This window comes from Pseudorasbora parva, chromosome 14, assembly GCF_024679245.1.
Source record: "Pseudorasbora parva isolate DD20220531a chromosome 14, ASM2467924v1, whole genome shotgun sequence".
In the NCBI taxonomy this organism is placed as follows: Eukaryota; Metazoa; Chordata; class Actinopteri; order Cypriniformes; family Gobionidae; genus Pseudorasbora; species Pseudorasbora parva.
The window spans coordinates 12,011,454-12,038,426 of record NC_090185.1 but is presented as its reverse complement, the minus strand read 5'-3'; the positions used below and the strand labels follow the sequence as shown (position 1 = coordinate 12,038,426).

Here is a 26,973-nt window from a genome sequence, read left to right as displayed (position 1 = left end):
AAATATAACATGTTTTACCATCACCATTTGAATGAAAATCCCATTATATCGCGACAGGAAACTAATAAAAACACTCTGGTGGTCTAAAGGGAAATATAGACTGAAGGTGTAATTTTAATGTTTTAATTTGTGTTATGTAGCTTGATGCTAACTGAAGCTCAATGCACCTGTTGCAACAAGAGCTTTGTCTATTTATGTTACAATAATTCACATAATGTGCTTTTAGTTTATTTTTTATTTTATTTTTTAGAAAGACAAGCTAATGTAGAATACTAAATGAAATACTGTTCTGTTAATGGGCCATTTAGGCAGGCATACATGTTATAATAATTTTGAATAATGGCTGTTAAAAAAACAAAACATTCATAACAAAAGGATAATGAGGCGACGCGCGCTGGGTTGCCGTGACGATCCGCGCTGTCACCCGGCAGCTAAATCTCCAAATATGCACACGGTTTCACTAAGAGCCCGAAAATATGCGGTTTAGTGCATGTCTGTGACCACAAATAAAACCGAGAAGACGTGGCTCTTGATTCTTGTTGATATTTCATCAAAAATATTGTTCATTAGCCTACAGATTGGTTATTTTGCACTCCTGACATAAATTAGTCAACGCTTGCAGGTTCGGCGTGCGATTCCTCAAGTTAATTTTACTTTACTGAGCCTTTGTAGCAAAGGCTTCCACAGACGGTGCCCGCTTACAGCTCGCTCGGCGCCCTTACGTTACTTCGTATCAGCACAACGCCTAGCTTTCCTCCTTGACTTTTCCGCACGCTGCTTCCAAAACTTGCCCACCATATCTCTACAATAATGATGGAAGACGAGCCTGACAGAAGTGACTGTCTCATGCATATTAACTACATTATCTTGTATGCATACTACAGCGCAGGGATTGGACTGAATGAGCTTTATGTCATGAATATATATCGAGAATCGCTCAAAACGGTTGACGTCAGCATGTCCCCACCAGCCGATACTTGGGCCGAAAAGCACACGCTGACATCAGCATTTTTGACGTTGCTCCGACTAAGCTTTTCAAACCGGAAGACAGAAAGCGCTCTGAAAAATGCAAAAATAACTATTTTCACATATGAATACAATTAATGAGTACCCTTAGTGTTTTCAATGATGTGCAGCCTATACATATGTTTACATCTCAAAAAAAGTGTTTTGGGATTTCATGACCCTTTAAGAATGACTTCAGTGAGGTTCTTTCCTCAGAGAAAAGCTCAACTCCAAGTCTTCCAGAGTCTGGGTTAAAGCTGATTTGAAAGACCGCCGTTCGCCAGTTTCTGTTCTTACTAGAAGCACGCTCACGCGCAACTCGGCCTAGATTTCTAGGCTAGTAAAACACTATGTACATAACAAACTGTTTGTATACTATTACATTGGAACCTTGAAATAACAATTTGTAAATTTGTAATCCCACAGTCAGAAATCTAGAATCTTGTCAGATGAGCTCTACGCTCCATAAAATTTGAGAACTAGTATGTACTTAAAACCCTGGACGCAGATTTGCAGTAACAAGAATGCAGCATAATGTACTAAAATCAATAATTTCAGATTAAGGCAGAATGAATTCAAATGTAACAATTTATTAACCAGGTAAAAAAAAAAAAAAAAAAACATAATTCAAAATCCGACTCAAAGAATAAAAACATCAATGATTAATCAATTATATACAAAATCCACATGTCAAAGAACAAGGAATTTGGAAATATTTACCTGTTAGTAAAAACTACACAGCAATCGGGCAGGAGAAATATCTACAGATTTCCCAAGTTTTGTCATCTTTCCTTAAATACACAGATAATTCAATAGGTTCACCCAATGGTGGTTACTGTTATAATTAGATGTTGGTCCCTTATTCAGGAGGTCACAAATGGGCAATCAGAATTTGTGTTTGAATGGTTTCTCAACATCTGTCAAGGAGAGCATCCTGTGTTATAGAGTGTGGGAGGTCATCTTAATGTTGTATTTTCTCAACTTATAGAACTTCTTGGAGGTTTGTATTATGGCTGGTAGAATGAGACCATTTACCAGACCCACTAAGACATTTCAAATTATGGTACTGCTTTAGAATAATAGTCATTAGTTAACATTAGTTAATGTATTAACTAGTTCTGGGCAACGATTAAAATGTTTAATCGTGATTAATCGCATGATTTTCTGTGATTAATCGCAGTATGCGCAAAATTAAAAAAATTTAATAATGAATATAACAGTGCTGCTAAATGAACAAAAGTGCAATAACATATGGTTTGCAAACAAATAAGGTGCTTTTTACAGCAGTAAAAAGTTAGTAACAGTTACAATATTTCTTGTAAATATCAACTTAAACATTAATTTAATCAAATTAAATTAAATTGGTGGTATACATGTATTGATTCTGTAGTAATATTCTCATCAGTGTTCTGTCAGCTTTAATCTACATATTTGTGATTATTCACCCCAGGGCGTTATTTAATTTTATAAAGGCCATTTTTTTAAATCTTATTAAATGTATGCATAATCTTTTATGTTAAATTCTTACATTTGATTAATAAATTTGGTTATAGTAAAGACACTGTAGGCTGTTACCAATCAAAATAAATAATTTAAACTGCAAAAAATACAGCTGCTATAACTAATGTTATAAGATTGATGTTCTAAATAAAACCTGCAATCATACTTTTAAAGCTACACTGTGTAACTTTTTTAGTTTATTCTTAGCTAAAAACATTAATATATTAATTCATTAATATATATTTACTTCTTTCAAGTTATAAAGTATTCTCGTAAAATTTATAATATGCTATTGAAAATACATACGGGTGAGGGGTTCGAATGCTGGTCGCCATGTTGCCCCTCCATCTTGAAAGTACATTAGCCAAAGAGGGACATACCCATATAGACAATGTTCGCCTTTCGCATTTTAACACCTTGTCGAATGTAAAGAGGGGGATTGCCATGTTAATCTTGGAGTAAATTGGCCACCGTAGGAGTTAAAACGAAATCAGAATTGAGAGGAACAGAAACTATTATTCTCTGGATGGTCATATACCTTTACACCGCTGGATGGGGAAAATATCACACATTGTAGCTTTAAACATAACCGCCAATAGGGGGCAGCAAGTGATCATCTTCATAAGTGAGTCATTGAGTTGTTCATTCAAATGATTTATTCAAAACGCTGAATCATTTAGTAACAAAACATTGAGCTGAGTGTTGCTTTCTTTTGGAACTCTTTTCGTCTGTGAAATCATGGGTGAAATGGAACAAAAAAGGTTGTTTGGATCTAAAATTTAAGTAACTTAATATTAATTAGGCTATTTGTTTTTTGAACTAGGCTACACCATTCATGCTACACAATTCACGATTGCAAAGTCGACTTGTGTTATTAACAATATCATAAATCATAAATATCAACAACTAGAAAAAACTCAGTTTTACCCCAGTATGTTTCTTCTGTGAGTTTATATTGATGCTCAATTGTTTTGATTTCTCCACGAATGTTTCTCACAAAGAGACAGGCAGCGCAAGCCTCAACGCGACTTGTTAACGTACCAGAGGCAGAGATACACGCATCAATCGCTGTTTACATTCAATATAATAAAAACAACCAAAAATCGGAATCATTCTTGCGTTTCTGATTATTTTTGTTTTATTTGTCCCAGACAAAGAATGTCAAGCCCTTGGCTTAGGGTACAGACAGCACTGTATTCTCCTGTGACCAATGGTTTGTCTGTATGTGTATTTCAGAGGCAGTGAGCAACGGCCTTTCAATATAATAAATAACTACGTTAATGCGTAATAAAATAATTGTCGCCGTTAATTAATTAATGCGTTAACGTGATGATAACACGTTAACTTGCCCAGCCCTAGTATTAAAGGACAACTCCGGTGATAAATGAACCTAGGGGTAATTAACAGATGGTTACAGAGTAGATCGTTCTCTGGGATGCGTTTTCATGGAAATCGAATGTAAAGAGTTTTATCTTTAAAAACAGATTAGCTTATAACGCTAGTCTATGGGGCACAGAGTAGTGAAATTAAATCGCTAGTTAATACCACTAACAAGGCTCAAAATAGCCTCACACTAACACAGCAGCATAATGAGGGTCCCTATATGCATACCGAAGCATTGAGAACTTTGTAAGAGTACAAACAGTTTAATAAGAAAACACTTTATAAACATAGTACATTACGCGTTCACGGACAGGCGCCATCTTGGAAAACAGTCTCGACTCGTCGAGCCACGAGCGCTGTGCTAAGTGATGAACTGTGACTTGGAATCTCATGTGGTCCGTTGTTTCCGGAAGAAAACACTGAACACAACAGAGAAAATAAATAAATAAATAAATAAATAAAAAAATGTCCATGTTATTACATTTCACAAACTTAATTCCTATCGACCAGCTCACTTAGAACAGCGAGACTGTTTTCCAAGATGGTGCCTGTCCGTGAACGCGTAAGGCACTATGTTTATAAATTATCTTCTTATTAAACTGTTTGTACACTTACAAAGTTTTCAATGCTTCGGTTTGCATGTAGGGACCCTCATTATGCTACCGTGTTAGTGTGAGGCTATTTTGAGCCTTGTTAGTGGTATTAACCATTGATTTAATTTTACCACCCTGTGTCTACCCTGTGCCCCATAGACTAGCGTTATAAACTAATCTGTTTTTAAAGATAAAACTCTTTACATTCGATTTTCATGAAAACGCATCCCAGAGAACGATCTACTCGGTAATCATCTGTTAATTACCCCTAGGTTCATTTCTCACCGGAGTTGTCCTTTAACTAACATGAACTAACCATGAGCAGTACATTTGTTACTGTATTTGTTCATCTTTAACATTAGTTAATAAAAATCCAGCTGTTCATGGTTTGTCCATGTTAGTTCACGGTGCATTAACTAATGTTAACAAAATTTTAATAATGTACAGGTCCTTCTCAAAAAATTTGCATATTTTGATGAAGTTCATCATTTTCCATCATGTAATGATAAAAATTAAACTTTCATATATTTTAGATTCATTGCACACCAACTGAAATATTTCAGGTCTTTTATTGTTTTAATGCTGATGATTTTGGCATACAGCTCATGAAAATCTCAAAAAATTAGCATATCATGAAAAGGTTCTCTAAACGAGCTATTAACCTAATCATCTGAATAAACTAATTAACTCTAAACACCGGCAAAAGATTCCTGAGGCTTTTAAAAACTCCCAGCCTGGTTCATTACTCAAAGCCGCAATCATGGGTAAGACTGCCGACCTGACTGCTGTCCAGAAGGCCATCATTGACACCCTCAAGCGAGAGGGTAAGACACAGAAAGAAATTTCTGAACGAATAGGCTGTTCCCAGAGTGCTGTATCAAGGCACATCAGTGGGAAGTCTGGCAAAAAACGCTGCACAACGAGAAGAGGGGACCGGACCCTGAGGAAGATTGTGGAGAAGGACCGATTCCAGACCTTGGGGGACCTGCGGAAGCAGTGGACTGAGTCTGGAGTAGAAACATCCAGAGCCACCGTGCACAGGCGTGTCCAGGAAATGGGCTACAGGTGCCGCATTCCCCAGGTCAAGCCACTTTGGGTCTACAGAGAAGCAGCACTGGACTGTTGCTCAGTGGTCCAAAGTATTTTTTTCTGATGAAAGCAAATTTTGCATGTCATTCGGAAATCAAGGTGCCAGAGTCTGGAGGAAGACTGGGGAGAAGGAAATGCCAAAATGCCTGAAGTCCAGTGTCAAGTCCCCACAGTCAGTGATGGTCTGGGGTGCCATGTCAGCTGCTGGTGTTGGTCCACTGTGTTTTATCAAGGGCAGGGTCAATGCAGCTAGCTATCAGGAGATTTTGGAGCACTTCATGATTCCATCTGCTGAAAAGCTTTATGGAGATGAAGATTTGGTTTTTCAGCACCACCTGGCACCTGATCACAGTGCCAAAACCACTGGTAAATGGTTTACTGACCATGGTATTACTGTGCTCAATTGGCCTGCCAACTCTCCTGACCTGAACCCCATAGAGAATCTGTGGGATCTCTTACGCTGTTAAGAATTCGTCCCACTTGTGAGGACAATGAAAAGAGCGCCATTTTATCATAATATTCTATCAGTATTCGTGGTTATGTTGTTCCCTTAACTTTACGGGACAATTTCAAAAGTTGGAACACGAAAAATCATGTTCAAAACAACCACATAACCCTAAATAGCGTACATTATTTGGCCTACATTAAGTTTGACATGTTTCAGTAAATTTGCTCGTATAAAAATCACCACAGCACCTTGGCCTATAGCTAATGAGAGAAAGTTTGTCTGACACAATAGCACACAACACGCTGAGATTAATTCTAAAATACATTATATAGTATTATAGTTTAAAACAAAATTATGTATTATTACTTAAACATAGTTAAGACCACATTAACGTAACATAAATCATTTATTCGATGACGAGTGAACTTGACGTAGACATCACTTAGGCCTAAATAATTCCTATTTCCCTTGGATATATTTACTTCTTACTTCACTTCTAACGTTAAATATCCGCACAAGCCTAATATGTTCAACATATTTGTCAGCAATTTAATCATTAACACTTACCTGACGCGTGAACTGCACCCTCAAAATTGCTGATGCTGCCTCTCTGGTGAAACTCACGAAGTCGAAGTCCTTTGATCTCAATCCTTCCGCGAAATCAAACGAGCAATACAGATCCTTCCGCGTAGTCAAACATGACATAAGTGTTGTCACCTTGTCATATGAGCTTCACCTGTGACTAATAATGGATCAATTAGGTCTCAAGTGTGTATAAAAAGAACCCCAGTACGCTAGACCTTCACATCAACTGCAACTAGACCTCTGCAAACATGCCTAAGATTCACCCTGAGACTAAAGTTTTGATTATCAAGAGGCTGAAGACCAGATCCACTGCTGATGTGGCAGACACCTTCAATTTTTCTCAGCATCAAGTACAGAGGATTAAAAAAAAGATTTGAAGAGACTGGAGATGTTTTTGACAAGCCCAGGTCAGGCAGCCCATTTTCCATTGCAGCAGAGCTCCATGAGACCTGGTCACCTGAAATCCCTGTGTCAACCAGAACAGTTTGTCGGATTCTATCTCGAAATGGCCTCCATGGTCGAATCAGTGCCCAGAAGCTAGCACTAAACAAAAGACAATTGAAAAACCGTGTGGCATTTGCCAAGGCCCACAGCCTGCTAAAAGGATGGACGCTGGAAAAGTGGCAGAAGGTGGATTTTTCAGATGAATCTTCAGTTGAATTACACCACAGTCGCCGCAAATATTGCAGGAGACCTACTGGAGCCAGAATGGATCTGAGATTCACCCAGAAAACAGTGAAGTTTGGTGGCGGAAAAATCATGGTCTGGGGTTACATCCAGTATGGGGGTGTGCAAGAGATCTGCAGGGTGGAAGGCAACATCAATAGTCTAAAATACCAAGAAATCTTAGCTACCTCTTATATTCCCAACCATAAAAGAGGCCAAATTCTGCAGCAGGACGGTGCTCCATCGCATACTTCCATCTCCACATCAAAGTTCCTCAAGGCGAAGAAGATCAAGATGCTCCAGGATTGGCCAGCCCAGTCACCAGACATGAACATCATTGAGCATATGTGGGGTAGGATGAAAGAGGACACATGGAAGACGAAAACAAAGAATATTGATGAACTCTGGGAGGCATGCAAGACTGCTTCCTTAGCTATTCCTGATGACTTCATCAATAAATTGTATGAATCCTTGCCAAACCGCATGGATGCAGTCCTTCAAGCTCATGGAAGTCATACAACATATTAAATTTGGATCTCACAGCACCACAACTTAATTTGCTGACATATTTTTGTATGCAGTAAATTTGTTCAATTTCTGTATAGGCGACAAAACTTTTGTCTTGCCAAAATTTGACCTTTCTGTCTTGATTAAATGATAAATATTTTTTCTATGAAAATTATTTATTTCAGTGCATTAAACATCATTTTGGAGGGTTTTAGCTTTTCATATGAGCTATTTCTAACACCAATTAATTAATTAAAAGTCAGGTTAATATCAGGTATTTCTAGAAAATAGATAAGCGACAAGACTTTTGTCAGGGACTGTAATATGTAAGTGTTGTAGGATCCATCTTCTCATCATAATGCAGATACCATCATAAACAAAACATTGAAAATACATCTAATTTCACAAATATTGTTCTGATATAGGCTATTTTATCAAATGTTTGTAACAGCCCATTTCAACAGCACTAACAAAAATCTATTTACCATGGTAAAATATTATGTGTAAAATATTGTGTTGGCCATACTTTTATAAAATGTTGACTGGATTTGAAAATATCAATTCATTTAATGTTTTTCAAATATATTTGTGCAGACTTAATATAATATGTCTTCTTAAAGGGATCCCCTGTTGTTGAGCCTTGTATGGCTTAATACAGGGATTCCCAAAGTGTGGTGCGCGCACCCCCAGGGGTACGCAAGCTGCCTCCAGGGGGTGCGCGAGAGGAAAAATGTAATGGCGGTCTTTTTTTAAAAATGGGATTTCCATACAATAAAAAAAGACAAGATGATCGCGGAAGATTTGGTTTCAAAGTAAAATGTAAAAGTGCTTATTTAAGTTTTTTTCTCATTTTGTGTTGTTGCGCTAATTCTAAAACGAAACTAACATCTGCTTGGCCTCACAGAGCGCACATTAACTGACAAGCTTACATTCAAGGTGTGCGCGCACTGGCGCGGTTTCAGTTCATGCATATGGAAGCTTAACTTTCATAAGAATTAATTGAAAATTACTCGCTTTGCTCCGCTCCGTTAATAATACCGGAGCAGCCCTGTGCATCTGTTCCTTTCGGTTAGATAGAATGAGTGATTTAAAAGCCCAGTCGGTGATAGGCTACCGGTGTAAACACACGTTGATTAACAGGTGGGAAAATGTCCACAAGTCACATCTCTATGTGTGCCAACTCGTTTCATTCATTCCAAACGTGTATATATATATATATATATATTAGGGGTGTAACGATACGCGTATTCGTATTGAACCGTTCGGTACGAGGCTTTCGGTTCGGTACGCGGTACGCATTATGTACCGAACGGTTCTTGGACTAATTAATTAGATTTGGAAAATAAAAAAGTGTGTGAAATATAATAATTTGCGTTCAACAAGGTAGCCCAATAACCAAAACGACATAACAGGCAATGCCCCTGACACCGCCGAAGTGAAAGAAAAAAAAAACACCAAATATGTTTTAGGCTGCTCAGTCAGGTGCTCGCTTACTCAGTAGGCTACGCGCTGAATGCTCGTGGCAATATGGCTATTGCGTTTAACAAACCAGAAATAGAAGATCCTCCAATAACCAACAGGTCTGGTGTTTGGGTGAACTTTGGATTCTTGGTAAGCCATGATGGTGTTGGCAAGATTGATGGATTAAAAAAAACAACAACGGTATGTCGCATTTGCTGATGATACAGCAGCGGGAATAATTCATGTCATGTCAATCAAAGCCGACAACAAGACGATCTTGTTGTCTTTACGCCGACAACAAGACGATAAAAAGGAGAAACAGCCACAAACTATCCCCGCAGCATTTAGACAGACATTTCCAACTTATTCAAATGGCAAAAGACATCACCGCGGCGAGTGGTCCATTTATAGCCGCGGATATGAGACCTAACGCCCGTTTCACACATACTCCGTCTGCAGTGCGTGTGCGGTGTGTATTTTTTTCCGTACCCATGTTAACGGATGACAGCTTTCACACTGCACGCGGATGCTGTCCGTCAGTCTGTTCCAGGTGCGCTGCATCTGCAGCAGTGCACGGATCGTTTTCGTACCGAGTCTATTTTTTGCTGCGCTGCGTTGCTGCATTAAAGTGATAGAACATTGTTCGCATTAAAATAAACATGTACTGACGCGAAAATCTAGTAATTTCACCACAGATGCATCTCATTTAAAATATAGGCTACTCTTGTTTCAAAGTCAACACATGGCTTTTTTTCTCAAGTAAAGCAACAAAACGACACCTTACCTGGCATTTAGGTTAAAAAAAAATGTGCCATAATGGAGAGCACTCGTACTTTCTTAGAGGTGAAAAGCAAAGTTCTTTTTGACCTGCAGGATTTCTTTTAAAAGGGTGTAAAAACGAAAGTAAAGACTAGAGTCGGCTGTTTTTGAATAGACTATTGGGCTATAGGGCTCCTGCAACGCACACACACACCGCACACGCTAATGTAAAGAGCTAATGTCTTATTCCTGTAACTACATAGAAGATGGGTAAAATCATACAACAACAAAAAATCATACTTTATATATATATATATGCTTAACTGTCTGAAATCAGGGGAACTGTCAAGTGGGACAGTTAGTGATGAAGGAGGAGAGGGACCAAGAGAGAGTGAGGATTTGGAGGCAAAAGAGACGGAGAGAATAGTGAAACATTTTATGTTTGATGTTGCACTTGAAAAGTTTCAGATTGATCCTCATGTTTATTTATTTTATCTATCTCGGACCTTATTCTCTTTAATGTTGTGGATCGTTTTCGTTTGTAACTTCATTGCAATTTAATTAAATGTACTTTTGTTCTAATTTCCATAACCGTTGTGTTATGATGATGATGACGCTAGCTCCACAGTCACTGAATAGGCTTAGCGGCCTGTTGCTGCAATTTTTCTTTTATGCGGCTGAAAATAACCGTGCTTTCTGTTACTGAGCCTGTGTCTGTCACATCCTCTTAAAGTGGAAGCTTGTGCGTAGCTTTGTTGCATTATATTGAAACTTTTTTGATGTTGTTATTGTCATTCATATTCTGGTTATTTGCCCACGATTAAACATTAGTCTCTATATGGCGATAAAACAAAGCTTTGTTCATTTTTTTTATTTCTTTATTTTTGAGTGGGTATTGGGGGTGCGCGAACCCGTTCGGGACATAGAGGGGGGTGCGCAGGTAAAAAAGTTTGGGAACCGCTGGCTTAATATAACATATATCATGTCTCTTACTGAAATATGTAGTAGAAAACCCATGAAAGATCTACGTTATTTAAAAAATCGATTTTATATTTGGACCATGGGCGGCGCCATTTTGTTTGCGTTCTAGGTTGATGACGTAGAATGGTTGAACTCCTCAATCAGCTGGCGTTACCCGTAGCTATTTTTACCACAACGCAACTCGAAAATTGTTTCAGAGTTAAACAAAACCAATGAATTGCTTTGTAATTGTACTTAAAACACACTCAAACATACATGTGCACACAAACTCACCTACACAAGTCACAAACAGATCGGCGGGCGCGCACACACACCTGACAGACTGCTCTGTCTCAATTAAAATGAAATCGACCCCCTATACCCTGAAATAGGGCATTATTTGAAGGGACGGCCATTTGTAGTGTTGTCCGACATCATAGTGGACATGTTCGAGTGCAGTCAGTCTCACGTTCCACCGCAATAACGAGTGTACAGCCGATTTACAAACAGCTGTCCGACTTCACGCACCCAAACATACATGTGCACACAAACTCTCTCTCTCTCACAGACTCACACACCCCAACAGATCGGCGCGAACACACACACACACGTGTACTTGCTGCACACACACACTGCGTGCGCGCATACATAACCCTCAATCACATTCCCTGTGTTGATATCATAGACTGTTGATATGCAGTAGATTAACTGTAATGCCTAATGTATCCAACAGAGGGAAATATCTAGGTAGGATGATGGGATAAGTTAACGTGAGGAAGAGAGGCAGGATGTTTTGGTGATGATGCATGGGATTGGTTTTTGCATTAAAGTTTGAGCACAAGCTCAGTGAATTAACCACAATCTTTAAACTTTCATTTTTAAGACACAAGTAACATTCCCTGCTTTTGTTCACTAATACAACTTGAAGGAGTGAATGAAGACGAGTGCGTGAAGTCGGACAGCTGTTTGTAAATCGGCTGTACACTCGTTATTGCGGTGAACGTGAGACTGACTGCACTCGAACATGTCCACTATGGTGTCGGACAACACTACAAATGGCCGTCCCTTCAAATAATGCCCTATTTCAGGGTATAGGGTCGATTTCAGATTCAGCCCCTTTCGTGGAGACTGAGCAGCCCAACATCTCGATTGAGACAGTGCAGTCTGTCAGGTGTGTGTGCCCGGCCGCCGATCTGTTTGTGACTTGTGTAGGTGAGTTTGTGTGCACATGTATGTTTGAGTGTGTTTTAAGTACAATTACAAAGGAATTCATTGGTTTGGTTTAACTCTGAAACAATTTTCGAGTTGCGTTGTGGTAAAAATAGCTACGGGTAACGCCAGCTGATTGAGGAGTTCAACCATTCTACGTCATCAACCTAGAACGCAAACAAAATGGCGCCGCCCATGGTCCAAATATAAAATCGATGTTTTAAATAGCGTAGATCTTTCACGGGTTTTCTACTACATAATTCAGTAAGAGACATTGTTTGTTATATTAAGCCATACAAGTCTCAACACCATGGGATCCCTTTAACTAAGCACAAGTAAGAAAATTAGTTCAACATATATTTTTTTGCTCTTCCAACATTTTATTCATTGTAGTTTTTAGAGTGTATGCGTAGTGTGTTACTGATTGTAGCCTTTGTTACTTTGGTCCCAGCTCTCTGCAGGTCATTCACTAGGTCCCCCGTGTGGTTCTGGGATTTTTACTCACCGTTCTTGTGATAATTTTGACCCCACGGGGTGAGATCTTGTGTGGAGCCCCAGATCGAGGGAGATTATCAGTGGTCTTGAATGTCTTCCATTTTCTAATAATTGCTCAAGATTTATATGGCAAGGTAGGAGATCCAGAGTTAGATATAAAGTCTTACAACTGGCAAAAACTAAAGGGGGTCTAGGCGTACCCAACTTGAAGTATTACTGGTTAGCGCCACAATTACGTACAATGATAGTGTGTCTATCAGATGAAACAAGTACAAGATGGTTCAATATAGAAAAAGGTTACAGTCCTGATATGCCTTTGTCAGTGATCCCCTTTAATAGGGTTAAATCCACCAGAGAACTGTTGGGAGAATGGTCGAACATAACATGCGTAGCTTGGAAGGAAATACAACAAATGTTTAAGCTATCAGGCGATTTCTCTGTTTTGAGTTCATTTACTTATATTCAAGATTTTCTTCCATTGAGATTTGATACAGGATTCAAAAACTGGAAACTTTTGAACCTTCACTATGTATACCAATTATTTAGTAATAACAACTTTTTCAGGAACTGACTTTTTCAGGTACCTACAATTAAGGAGTTTCATATTGAAACACCCAAACTGGAATAGACTAATAGAGCCCTCCCTTTTAGAACGGTATTTATTAAAAATTCCAATGTTTATAAAATCCTTGCTTCAATGACAAGAGAGAATTCATTCTATGTGAAAGACAAGTGGACTAGGGAGCTACGGCTCAAAATAAGTGAAGAAGTTTGGTTGGAGGTATGTACTCAGGCTCATAAAGTCACGAACGCCAATTTGGGGAAGGAATTTCAATGGAAAATAGATAACAGATTTTTCAGAACACCACAAGTCTTGGCTAAAATGAATCCGAATCAATCAAGTCAGTGTTGGAAGGGGTGTGGAGAGACAATGGCTACTCACTCATATTTTTTTGGCAATGCCCTTTGTTGGATAACTTTTGGAAATCCATTTTTACATATATTAATAAAGTATTGAGTGTTGATCTGATAAGAGACCCTCTAATAGCAATCCTAGGGATTAAACCAGTTGTGATACACAGTAGGAAAAAGATGTATTTATTACAGATATTACTGATTTTGAGAAATATTTACACTATGGAAAAAATTACATATTCATTGAGATTATGTAGTTCGAAGTTACTAGTTCAAACTATTATGTAGTTCGAACTATTATGTAATTCGAAGTTACTATTCATTGAGAACATGTAGTTCGAGTTATGTAGTCCGAATTATGTAGTTCGGCTAGCTTATGTAGTTGGAGATTATGTAGTCCTGATGGCCAAAACTGAGAGACTCAGGAGGAGTTTCTTCCCACAGGCCATCAGACTCCTGAACGCTGTCACTTAACAACATGTGACTTCACCTCACTTCAGTACTAACAAACTCACATACTGATATTGCACTGCACTTTATTCTTGTTACCATGTAACTACTCATTATAATGCTGTTTGCACATTACACTCCTGCACTTCTGTTATCCACGTATTTATTTTTATAGTCTCCAGTTTACTTTATCTCACTTATTTTATTCCACATCTCTTATTTCTTTTACTTGATTTATTCATAATTCTACATATGTATATATATATAGCACCTTATCCTATTCCTATTTTATAATTTATTGTGCTTTTTTTGTTAATTGTTATTTGCTGTCCATGGAGCGGACCTGTTTACATTTCACTGCCGGTTGTATTCTGTATAACTGTGTATGTGACAAATAAAACTCTTGAACTTGATCTTGAGATTACAGAGGGACATTTTTATTGAAAGATGGGCACCATTAATGACGGTCATGATGAAAGACCATTAGAATTAGCCGGTTATATTTGTCAGGGGAACTTAAATACAACCCATGTTTTGTTTTAAGTTGATGTTTGTTTTGTTTAAATTGTTACTTTAAATATTTTCTTATTTCTTCTTCTGCTTGTACCTTTGGACATATTCTTCTGTGGAATCGATCATACATGCAAGGATGCGTGAATGTTATGATCCCCTGTAAAGGATATTGTTTATGTGTGCAAGTAATTGTTGTAAAAGGAGATCTGAAGAACATTCAAAATAAAATAATAAGTTTGCAGGAAATGTTTTTACTCAATCATATGTGTTCAGTCACTCTTCTACACGCCCTCTGTAACTACAAAGTTAATCTAATTTGAGTTCTGATGTTGTTTGTGGATTTTCTCTGGTCTCGACTTGAACTCAACTCTGAACTCGGTCTTGAGCTGGTCTCGACTATCGGGTATTATAATATAAAAAACCTAATTGGGAATTTTTAAATCATGTTTGAGGGCACATTTACTTGCCCAGGCTTATGGTTGAGCTAGCAGTTGATTATACTTGTGCTATGTGTTTTTTTTTTTTTACTAGATTTTCATTTATTTGATGTTTAATGTTTTTGTATTTAATGCATGTTGTTGGAATATTTTTTAATGGAAAACACATTGACCAACTCAAGTTGTTTTTAAAAGTGCTAAACAAACTAAAGAGCTGAAAGCATCATATATTATCAAATCAGTTGATCATAAAGACACCATTTAAATGATAGAGCGATGCAGAAAGAAGTCAGGGGTCGTCACCTGTCGGTTCAGAGTCCTGCTACACTCATTACAGTGATACTGTGAGACAGGAAGATTAAGTTTTGAGTCTTTGCCCATTTCAAACTGATAAAACATCATCTGAATGATCTTTATGTAGTCATTTCACACTCTGATGTTCTGCACACACTTGATCTAATGCAACATTTCTGTGTGTTTCTCTGTCTGTGTGTGCTGCTGTCACTCATGAAGAGAGGGAGATACCAGTGAAGAGGGGAGAAACAGTCACTCTAAAGACTGATACTGAAATACAGAGAGAGGATCTGATACAGTGGGTGTATAGAGGGAATCTCATCGCTCAAATCAAAGAAGGGACCGGAGAGACGTTTGATAAAGTTGCTGGTGGGAGTTTCAGAGGCAGACTGAAGCTGGATGAGAAGACTGGATCTCTGACCATCACAGACATGAGAATTAGAGAATCTGGTCGTTATAAACTACAGATCTTCAGCAGGAGAGGAACCACAGACAAGAGATTCTCTGTTAAAGTCTGGGGTAAGTAGTTGTCTTTCAGTTTATTTTTTAAATATAGATGAGGTGAAAAGTGATGATCCACAAGCTGAAGTCAAATTAAGAGATTCATGATGGAGTGAATGAATCAGTGACTGTAGTGATGCCGCTGTTGAGTGATGTGGATGATTTTTTACCAATACTCTTTTTTTAAGCACACACACACACACACACACACACACTTTGGTGCTGCTATCATTATGAGGACTTTCATTTGGCGTAATGGGTTTTCTATCCCCTAAAGCAGGGTTCCTCAGATCCAGGCCTGGAGGGCCACTGTCCTGCAGAGTTTATTTCTGATCCTGGAGTCCGTTTTTCGTACGTCGCTAACTCAGTTAGCTGGATTTGATTGTTGACGATTTGGCTTGATCTGGGATTGTTTGGTTCTTTGACGCTCATCCTGGACTTGTTGTCATAGCAACAGGTCCATAAGCTTAAACCTGCTCGGTAACAGGCTTATTTCATGGATTAGATGGTATCTTGAGGTGATGCTTAAGATCTGTCACAGACAACAGGGTGAGCGCCCCCTACTGCCCTCACTAACACCTCTACCAGCAGCTCCTAGTTTTCTCAGTCGGTCTCCCATCCAGGTACTGACCAGGCTCAGCCCTGTTTAGCTTCAGTGGTAAACCAGTCTTGGGCTACAGGGTGATATGGCTGCTGGCATGTATTAAGCGAGGTATGAAGAACGGACCCCCTGATCAAACTCACCTGTAATATTCTCGTATCTGTGCAGTGCATTGGCCCACTAGGACCGGATTTGAGGAACCCTGCCTCAAACATTTCACACGTATACATATACAGCATTCCTTTTAATATATATTTTTATTTTATTATATATTATATTTATTTAGCCATTTGAATTATGGAGACAGCTGGTATGTCCTCATAATGTAGGGGTAGAGACCTGAAACACAAATATATAAGAAATTCATCTGAATCGCTCTGTTTTCAGCTTTACAACTTGTCAAATTTAGTTAAAACTTAATAAAGTTTCATAATAAAAAAAAAACACTTTAAGATGCATTTTGCCAGGTTTGATGTCATTGGCTCTCATTGGTTCGAGTTTTTTCTGAATTGAATGAGCAACAGTTCATTTGACAGCTGAAGATGTGATTATATATGACCTTATTTTTGTGTAACCACAATGTCTAATGAATGTAAAAAGGATATTTATCTAATAATCTATGTTTGTTTGTTGGGACAGGAATAATTCCATCTCTTCCTCCTCCTCCTCGGAGACCACTGGAAGAAGGTAAGATTCTACTGAAGCTCTTTAACTTTGAGGATGCGTTTACACAACAACAGACAAACTCTTCAACAGAAAAGAGTTCTCCTCATACAGGCGACACCATTGTCACCGATCTACATTCACACGGATCCTTGAAAACGATGTGCATGACATCATCGTTTTCACAGATTCATGTTTATATATTTATTTCAAAAACTTGACCTTTGAAACCTATTTTGAAAAGTTTTCATTTTCAGGCCTAAAACGCCCTTGCCGTGTAAATGAATGGCCAAACACATAAAAAGGTTAACTTTTTTTAACCCTCTGGTGCTCTTCGGTCATTTCTGACCGAAAAATTTTCTGTTTTAAAATTTTAAAAATCCCAGCTTCATCAGAATGATATGAAACTTGGTGACTTTTTTAGCATTAGGTATGTAAACACACAAAAAAATTGGGGTCATGATTCGAGCATGCTAATTGGTCATTAAAAAAAAAGTAACATTCATTGTCTTCGGTCATAAATGACCGACCATAGGAAATGAATGGGAAATCGGCAAAAATACAAAAATTCTCTGAATATTTGTGTGTACAATCTACAAATCGGCCACAATGCTGAAAAAAAGTCCACAGCAGTAAAGGGGTGACACTCTAAAACATCAGGAGTGTGATACTGACACATCCACTCACACACACGCACACACACGCACACTTATACACACACACACCTATGAAAAATGTAATCTATGAACCACATTTAGAATTTTTAAAAATCACAGCTTCATCTGAAAATTATAAAACTTGGTTATTTTTCTAGCATTAGGTATGTAAACACACACAAAAAAATTAGGGCATTATTCGGGCATGCTAAGTGGTCATAAAAAAATTACTTCCACTTGTGCTCTTCGGTCAAAAATGACCCCCATAGGAAATGAATGGGAAATCTGCAAAAACACAAATATTTGCAGGATATTTGTGTGTACAATCTACAAATCGGCCACAATGCTGAAAAAAAGTACACAGCAGTATAGGGATGACACTCTAAAACATCAGGAGTGTGATATTGACACATCCACTCACATACACACGCACATTTATACACACACACACCCATGAAAAACTGAACCTATGAACCACATTTTGAATTATTAAAAATCACATCTTTGTCAGAATGACATGAAACTTGGTGACTTTTCTAACATTAGGTATGTAAACACACAAAAAAATGGAGGGCATGATTCGAGCATGCTAAGTGGTTGTAAAAAAATACTCCCACTTGCCATAGGAAATGAATGGGAAATCTGCAAAAACACAAATTCACAGAAAAAAAATCACCATTTCTAAAAAAAAAAAAATAATATAAAAATAGTATTTGATTATTTTTATATATTTATTCAAATCCAGCTAAAAAAAATTATTAAATGTGTTGAAAAGTGAACTTGGGAATTCACAAGCCCCTCCATAGAGACCTCTAGTGGATTACACCCATGGTTGCATAATTTCTTAAATAATTCCAAAAGAGGGCGCTAATCTGCCTTCAATAATTTTTTTTTTAAGGCCTAGTCTCTATTTTAACCTAAAATACTGCAATTAATTTTTTTTTTAAATAAAATGTTTTTTAAAAAAAATATTTTATAATTTTAAATGGCAAAAATAGACAATAATTATTGCATAAATATTAAAAAATACCATCAAACCATCTCAAAATACAAAATTAAAAAGAAAAAATATTATTGAAGAAAAATAAATTGCATTGGTTTTACTGGGGTGGAGGAAGTTTAATTTTTAGGTGTCCGGTCACTTATGACCGGGAAGACAACCATTGTAACCAGTAAACGAGGAGCACCAGAGGGTTAAACAGTTTCGAAAACAGTTGTTGTGTAATCATACCCTAAAAAAAAGATCTGATGTGTGATGTGGCACCATTTTACACTCTGTCCATGTAGCCAAGATTTTAATATCAGCTGAAGTGTGCATCGAGGGCGCATATCAGCCGTAAAGGAGCGCTTAGGAGCACCTTCCTTTAAGCTTTAATGATGAATGGGACACCCTACGGTCTTTTAGAACGGACACGCGCACCATTTGTGTGCCATCAGGGCCAATGACGTGATGGAAGACAAAGCCAATGTTTTGCTGACCTTTTAAAGATAGAGCAGAAAGCAAAACATTGAATAATCATTTCTTCTGCATCCTTTGCATATTGTGTCGTTTTTCTTCCGTTTCTGGGTCAGAACATCTTGGACAGTTTCACCAGTGTACAGTGTAAATGCAAATATCAATATAAACTCAGCAAAAAAAGAAACGCCCCTTTTTCAGGACTGTGTATTTCATCAATAATGTTGTAAAAATCCAAATAACTTTACAGATCTTCATTGTAAAGGGTTTAAACAACGTTTTCTATGCATGTTCAATTAACCATAATCAATTAATTAACATGCACCTGTGGAATGGTCATTAAGACCTTAACAGCTTACAGAGAGTAGGCATTTAAGGTCACAGTTCTAAAACCGCAGGACACTAAAGAGACTTGTCTACAGACTGTGAAAAACACCCAAAGAAAGATGCCCAGGGTCCCTGCTCATCTGTGTGAATATGCATTAGGCATGCTGCAGGGAGGCATGAGGACTGCTGATGTGGCTAGGGCAATAAACTGCCATGTCCGCACTGTGAGACGCCTAAGACAGCGCTACAGGGAGACAGGAAGGACAGCTGTTCATCGAAGTTTATCATCGAAGGAATGAGCGTTACACCGAGGCCTGTACCCTGGAGTGGGATCGATTCGGAGGTGAGGGGTCCGTCATGGTCTGGGGCGGTATATCACATCACCATCGGACTGAGCTTGTTGTCATTGCAGGCAATCACAATGCCTTGCAGTATAAGGAAAGACATCCTCTTCTCTCATGCGGTACCCTTAATGCATGCTCATCCAGACATGATCCTCCAGCAGGACAATGCCACCAGCCATACTGCTCGTTCTGTGCGTAAGTTTCTGCATGACAGCAATGTCAGTGTTCTGCCATGGCCAGCAAAGATCCTGGATCTCAATCCCATTGAGCACGTCTGGGACCTGTTGGATTGCAGGTTGAGGACTAGGGCCATTCCCCCCATAAATGTCCAAGAACTTGCAAGTGCCTTGGTGGAAGAGTGGGGTAACATCTCACAGCAAGAATTGACAAATCTGGTCCAGTCAATGAGGAGGAGATGCACTGCAGTACTTCAAGCAGCTGGTGGCCACACCATATACTGACTGGTACTTTTGATTTTGAGCCTCCCTGCATTCAGGGACACAATTTTTCTATTTCTGTTAGACACATGTCTGTAAAACATCTTTAGTTTATGTTTTATGGTGTTGACTCTTTCAGTGCTCATTCAAATATTTACACGCATTAATTTTACTGAAAGTAAAAACAGTTGAAAGTCAGAGGACGTTTCTTTTTTTGCTGAGTTTAGGTCGCTTTTAAAAGATGATGTTAGCGGGTCGTCATAAAAATAGTCACCAAATCAGAATTTTGCATCGTGATTTTGTGCATTTTATTTCTAATGGTAATTTGATGGTATATTTTGATATTTTTATATCGGTTCATCTTCTGTCTTAATTTCTGTAATTGTCTCTGTATTTCCACAGAACGCAGAGTAAATGAATCAGCGACTGCACTGAAGCCTCAGTCAAATAAAGAGATTCGTGATGGAGAGAAAGAATCTGTGACTGTAGTGATGCCGCTGTTGAGTGACGTGGAGGAGCGGCAGGAGACCAGCTCACTTTGAGAAGACACACACATCAGTGTCAGGGATGGATTATCACACAGCTTTACCCTGTGTGTGTTTAAAGCGCCCCAGCGCGGTGATTTCTGTTGATTTCTTGGATTGATTGCTCTGGTCTAGTGTGTTAATCTGTGCCTGATTAATGTCAATCCCTGTGACATCATCAACAGTTGAGCTCCATCTTCATGAGCCTCCGTCCAGTGAACGTGAGAAATTAATGTGTGTGTGTGTGTGTGTGTGTGTCGAGCTGTTAAACTCGTGTGTCAAAAGCTTAAATGAAGAAACATGTTTGTCAAACACTTTCCTATATCCTTTTATTAGTTACATTTCATATCTGTTACTCCATTAGCAGTTCAGCTTTGATTTTGTGTGATTATACAGTGAGTGTCATAAATGAGCAGTTTCTCAGTATTTCACTAACCATTGAATGTGCTGTTTTATATAATAATTAACACCAATATCAGGTCAATGCTCAAGTTCAGCTCTGAGGTCACGTGTGTGTGTGTGTGTGTGTGTGTGTGTGTGTGTGTGTGTGTGTGTGTGTGTGTGTGTGTGTGTGTGTGTGTGTGTGTGTGTGTGACACACAGTGTTACTTTAATGTATGTGATATTTTTTTATTATTGTAGAAATAACCAAATACTTATTGAAGTTAACATTCTTTTTACTATTTTATATTTTAATTTCATTTAAAATCGTGCTTTTGTACCTTTTATCTGCTATAGTATATTAAATACTTTCACTTAAATATATTATTCTGTATTCTGAATCTGTTTCTCCGTCCTTTAATCAGATCTGAATGTGAAATTGTAATTATGACCTGAATATAGAGTGCCAGAATCATACTTGAGCTCTTGACTGATAAACTCACCTTAATACACTCGTTTTTTTTGGGTTATTTTACATTTCTCTACTTTAAAACAGAAATGTGATGTACATTGTGTTGTGCTTTAGATTAATCACGTCTGCTTGATATATTCTCATCTGTAAGTCTTTTGGATGAAAGCTTCTGTCTGATTATTAATATTCATGTAAGATTTCTGTCCTCTTGAGTCTGTTATCAAAAACTGACTGAGCTTTTGCTTCCACGGACAGCTGTTCTAACATGAAACGCATGATTGGTTTGTTTAAAAATGTAATGAATACACACATTTGTATCTGAATGTTATAAAAAATAAATAAAAAATGTGTGAAATGTGTGTTGATTCATAATGTATTCAAAAATCAGATTGATCATGAGAAATAGAGAATTCCACTCAGACCGCCGGTTTCACAGACAAAGCTTAAGATTAAACGCATGTTTGAGCTGTTTTAACTGAAAGCAATATTTTATATTAAAATATGTCAGTGCCATGGTTTTGTCTCGACATGAACACATTTATAAAAGCTACTTAAATGTCCAAATTTAACTCAATCCCCAATCCTGTCTTAAATTATTCTGGTTGATCATTTATTGCTATGGTGATTCAGTGTGTAAGTGATTTGATCACTCCTGTTGGCGATTCAGTGTGTAAGTGATTTGATCACTCCTGTTGGCGATTCAGTGTGTAAGTGATTTGATCACTCCTGTTGGCGATTCAGTGTGTAAGTGATTTGATCCCTCCTGTTGGCGATTCAGTGTGTAAGTGATTTGATCACTCCTGTTGGTGATTCAGTGTGTAAGTGATTTGATCACTCCTGTTGGCGATTCAGTGTGTAAGTGATTTGATCACTCCTGTTGGCGATTCAGTGTGTAAGTGATTTGATCACTCCTGTTGTCGATTCAGTGTGTAAGTGATTTGATCACTCCTGTTGGTGATTCAGTGTGTAAGTGATTTGATCACTCCTGTTGGCGATTCAGTGTGTAAGTGATTTGATCACTCCTGTTGACGATTCAGTGTGTAAGTGATTTGATCACTCCTGTTGGTGATTCAGTGTGTAAGTGATTTAATCAAACCTGTTGGCGATTCAGTGTGTAAGTGATTTGATCACTCCTGTTGTCGATTCAGTGTGTAAGTGATTTGATCACTCCTGTTGGTGATTCAGTGTGTAAGTGATTTAATCACTCCTGTTGGCGATTCAGTGTGTAAGTGATTTGATCACTCCTGTTGGCGATTCAGTGTGTAAGTGATTTGATCCCTCCTGTTGGCGATTCAGTGTGTAAGTGATTTGATCACTCCTGTTGGTGATTCAGTGTGTAAGTGATTTGATCACTCCTGTTGGTGATTCAGTGTGTAAGTGATTTGATCACTCCTGTTGACGATTCAGTGTGTAAGTGATTTGATCACTCCTGTTGGTGATTCAGTGTGTAAGTGATTTGATCACTCCTGTTGGCGATTCAGTGTGTAAGTAATTGATCACTCCTGTTGGCGATTCAGTGTGTAAGTGATTTGATCACTCCTGTTGGCGATTCAGTGTGTAAGTGATTTGATCACTCCTGTTGGCGATTCAGTGTGTAAGTGATTTGATCACTCCTGTTGGCGATTCGGTGTGTAAGTGATTTGATCACTCCTGTTGGTAATTCAGTGTGTATGTGATTTGATCACTCCTGTTGGTGATTCAGTGTGTAAGTGATTTGATCACTCCTGTTGGCGATTCAGTGTGTAAGTGATTTGATCACTCCTGTTGGCGATTCAGTGTGTAAGTGATTTGATCACTCCTGTTGGTGATTCGGTGTGTAAGTGATTTGATCACTCCTGTTGGTAATTCAGTGTGTAAGTGATTTGATCACTCCTGTTGGTGATTCAGTGTGTAAGTGATTTGATCACTCCTGTTGGCGAATCAGTGTGTAAGTAATTGATCACTCCTGTTGACGATTCAGTGTGTAAGTGATTTAATCAAACCTGTTGGCGATTCAGTGTGTAAGTGATTTGATCACTCCTGTTGGCGATTCAGTGTGTAAGTGATTTAATCACTCCTGTTGGCGATTCAGTGTGTAAGTGATTTGATCACTCCTGTTGGTGATTCAGTGTGTAAGTGATTTGATCACTCCTGTTGGTGATTCAGTGTGTAAGTGATTTAATCAAACCTGTTGGCGATTCAGTGTGTAAGTGATTTGATCACTCCTGTTGGCGATTCAGTGTGTAAGTGATTTAATCACTCCTGTTGGCGATTCAGTGTGTAAGTGATTTGATCACTCCTGTTGGCGATTCAGTGTGTAAGTGATTTGATCACTCCTGTTGGCGATTCGGTGTGTAAGTGATTTGATCACTCCTGTTGGTAATTCAGTGTGTAAGTGATTTGATCACTCCTGTTGGTGATTCAGTGTGTAAGTGATTTGATCACTCCTGTTGGCGATTCAGTGTGTAAGTAATTGATCACTCCTGTTGACGATTCAGTGTGTAAGTGATTTGATCACTCCTGTTGGCGATTCAGTGTGTAAGTAATTTGATCACTCCTGTTGGCGATTCGGTGTGTAAGTAATTTGATCACTCCTGTTGGCGATTCGGTGTGTAAGTAATTTGATCACTCCTGTTGGCGATTCAGTGTGTAAGTAATTTGATCACTCCTGTTGGCGATTCAGTGTGTAAGTAATTTGATCACTCCTGTTGGCGATTCGGTGTGTAAGTAATTTGATCAAACCTGTTGGCGATTCAGTGTGTAAGTGATTTGATCACTCCTGTTGGCGATTCGGTGTGTAAGTAATTTGATCACTCCTGTTGGCGATTCGGTGTGTAAGTAATTTGATCACTCCTGTTGGCGATTCGGTGTGTAAGTAATTTGATCCCTCCTGTTGGCGATTCGGTGTGTAAGTGATTTGATCAAACCTGTTGACGATTCAGTGTGTAAGTGATTTGATCCCTCCTGTTGGCGATTCGGTGTGTAAGTGATTTGATCACTCCTGTTGGCGATTCGGTGTGTAAGTGATTTGATCCCTCCTGTTGGCGATTCGGTGTGTAAGTGATTTGATCACTCCTGTTGGCGATTCAGTGTGTAAGTGATTTGATCACTCCTGTTGGCGATTCAGTGTGTAAGTGATTTGATCACTCCTGTTGGCGATTCAGTGTGTAAGTGATTTGATCACTCCTGTTGGTGATTCAGTGTGTAAGTGATTTGATCACTCCTGTTGGCGATTCAGTGTGTAAGTGATTTGATCACTCCTGTTGGCGATTCAGTGTGTAAGTGATTTGATCACTCCTGTTGTCGATTCAGTGTGTAAGTGATTTGATCACTCCTGTTGTCGATTCAGTGTGTAAGTGATTTGATCACTCCTGTTGGCGATTCAGTGTGTAAGTGATTTGATCACTCCTGTTGGCGATTCAGTGTGTAAGTGATTTGATCACTCCTGTTGGTGATTCAGTGTGTAAGTAATTTGATCACTCCTGTTGTCGATTCAGTGTGTAAGTGATTTGATCACTCCTGTTGTCGATTCAGTGTGTAAGTGATTTGATCACTCCTGTTGGCGATTCAGTGTGTAAGTGATTTGATCACTCCTGTTGGCGATTCAGTGTGTAAGTGATTTGATCACTCCTGTTGGCGATTCAGTGTGTAAGTGATTTGATCACTCCTGTTGGTGATTCAGTGTGTAAGTAATTTGATCACTCCTGTTGGCGATTCAGTGTGTAAGTGATTTGATCACTCCTGTTGGCGATTCAGTGTGTAAGTGATTTGATCACTCCTGTTGGTGATTCAGTGTGTAAGTAATTTGATCACTCCTGTTCGCGATTCAGTTCGTTAGCATCATGTGTATTTGACTCCTTCAGTTTCCTCAATTCTTTTTCAGGTGTTTGTTCCTTCTGTGTATCACTTTAAACTACAATCTGACGAATCTGTTCAGCAAATATTTCTCCATATAAAAATTTTAACACACACACATACACATTATATATATATATATATATATATATATATATATATATATATATATATATATATATATATATATATATATATATATATATATATATATATATATATGCCTCTGAGGAAAAAAATAGACCACTTAACACTGACTTCATAACAGAATCAGCCATTCACTGCCATTATAAAGTTTGGAAGAGCCAGGACTTTTTTTAATAGAACTCTAAACGTGTTCGTCTGAAAGAAGAATGTCATACACACCGAGATGACTTGAGGACGTGAGTAGCCCAAATCATGGGAGAATTTTCATTTTTGAGTGAACAGCTTAACTGCTACTACTATATCCATATACGGAAGATACAGGATCTAATTACAGCACTGCTTTCAACATTTATAATAATAAATGTTTGTTGAGCATCAAATCATCATATTAGAATGATTTCTGAAGGATCATGTGATGCTGAAGACTGTAGTAATGCTGAAAATTAAGCTTTGATCGCAGGAATAAATTACATTTTAAAATGTATTCAAATAGAAAACGGTTATTTTGCATTTTAATAATAATAATATTTTCGCAATATTACAGCTTCTTTGTTGTTTTTTAAAAACAAATGCAGCCTTGGTGAGCAGAAGAGATTTTGCCATTTGATTATTATTTATTATAATCAGATATATAAGCCATTTGTTTATTATTTATTGTTATTTATTCAGAACCCCTTAAAGCAGCAGTAATTTTAAAGAACACCTCATTAAGCACATATCCTCCAGAAGTCCTACAGTACATTGGTCTGTTGGCTACTATAATCGTGTGTGTGTGTGTGTGTGTGTGTGTGTGTGTGTGTGTGTGTGTGTGTGTGTGCATGCACCTGCACGTCCTCTAGTTACGAGTTTTAGTTGTTTACAAACATGACAAATATCCACATTCACACCACAAATGTTATCTTTATTGGGTTTAGTTACTAGGAGTATGCAACAGATTGTTGTCATGCATTTAATCTATTCATCCATTCATCTATCCCATTTTGTGACACAGCTCTTTCCCTCACTTTCACCAGCAGAGGTCCTCGTCGAGCTCTGATTTGAAAAGCTTCGAGTAATGAACTTTCAATGATACAATTGTGCTGAAAGCTTCATGGCTTCAGAAAGCTTCACTTCGCCATCACTAATTAAACTTTAGTTCATGTTCATTTTTGTTCAGGTATAGCTACAGATAGTAAAGCAATAAAGCGCATCACCACCAGGCAGTTGTAGCAGGAGACAATAATAATAAAGATAGCTTTTTGCATGTCTTTATTTTTTTGCGCCAAATGCGTATCAAGAGTATTGATAAGTATCAGTGATAAAATAATAACACCCATCCCTACACTGTAAAAAATGAAATTGCCATTTGTCCAGTAAACAGTG

The 26,973-nt window shown here is 38.1% G+C and overlaps 1 protein-coding gene across 1 annotated transcript in view; it reads left to right on the top strand.

Moving 5' to 3' along the window:
* LOC137039725 (novel protein similar to vertebrate amiloride-sensitive cation channel 2 neuronal (ACCN2)) overlaps nt 1–20,796 on the top strand; it is a 55,414-nt gene extending 34,618 nt beyond the window's left edge. Inside the window, exons 7-10 of the mRNA XM_067415001.1 lie at nt 15,489–15,788; nt 17,011–17,058; nt 19,962–20,180; nt 20,657–20,796. Coding sequence (XP_067271102.1) covers nt 15,489–15,788; nt 17,011–17,058; nt 19,962–20,180; nt 20,657–20,796 — 707 coding nt within the window. The remainder of the gene's footprint in view (nt 1–15,488; nt 15,789–17,010; nt 17,059–19,961; nt 20,181–20,656) is intronic.
* Nucleotides 20,797–26,973: the final 6,177 nt, after the last annotated feature.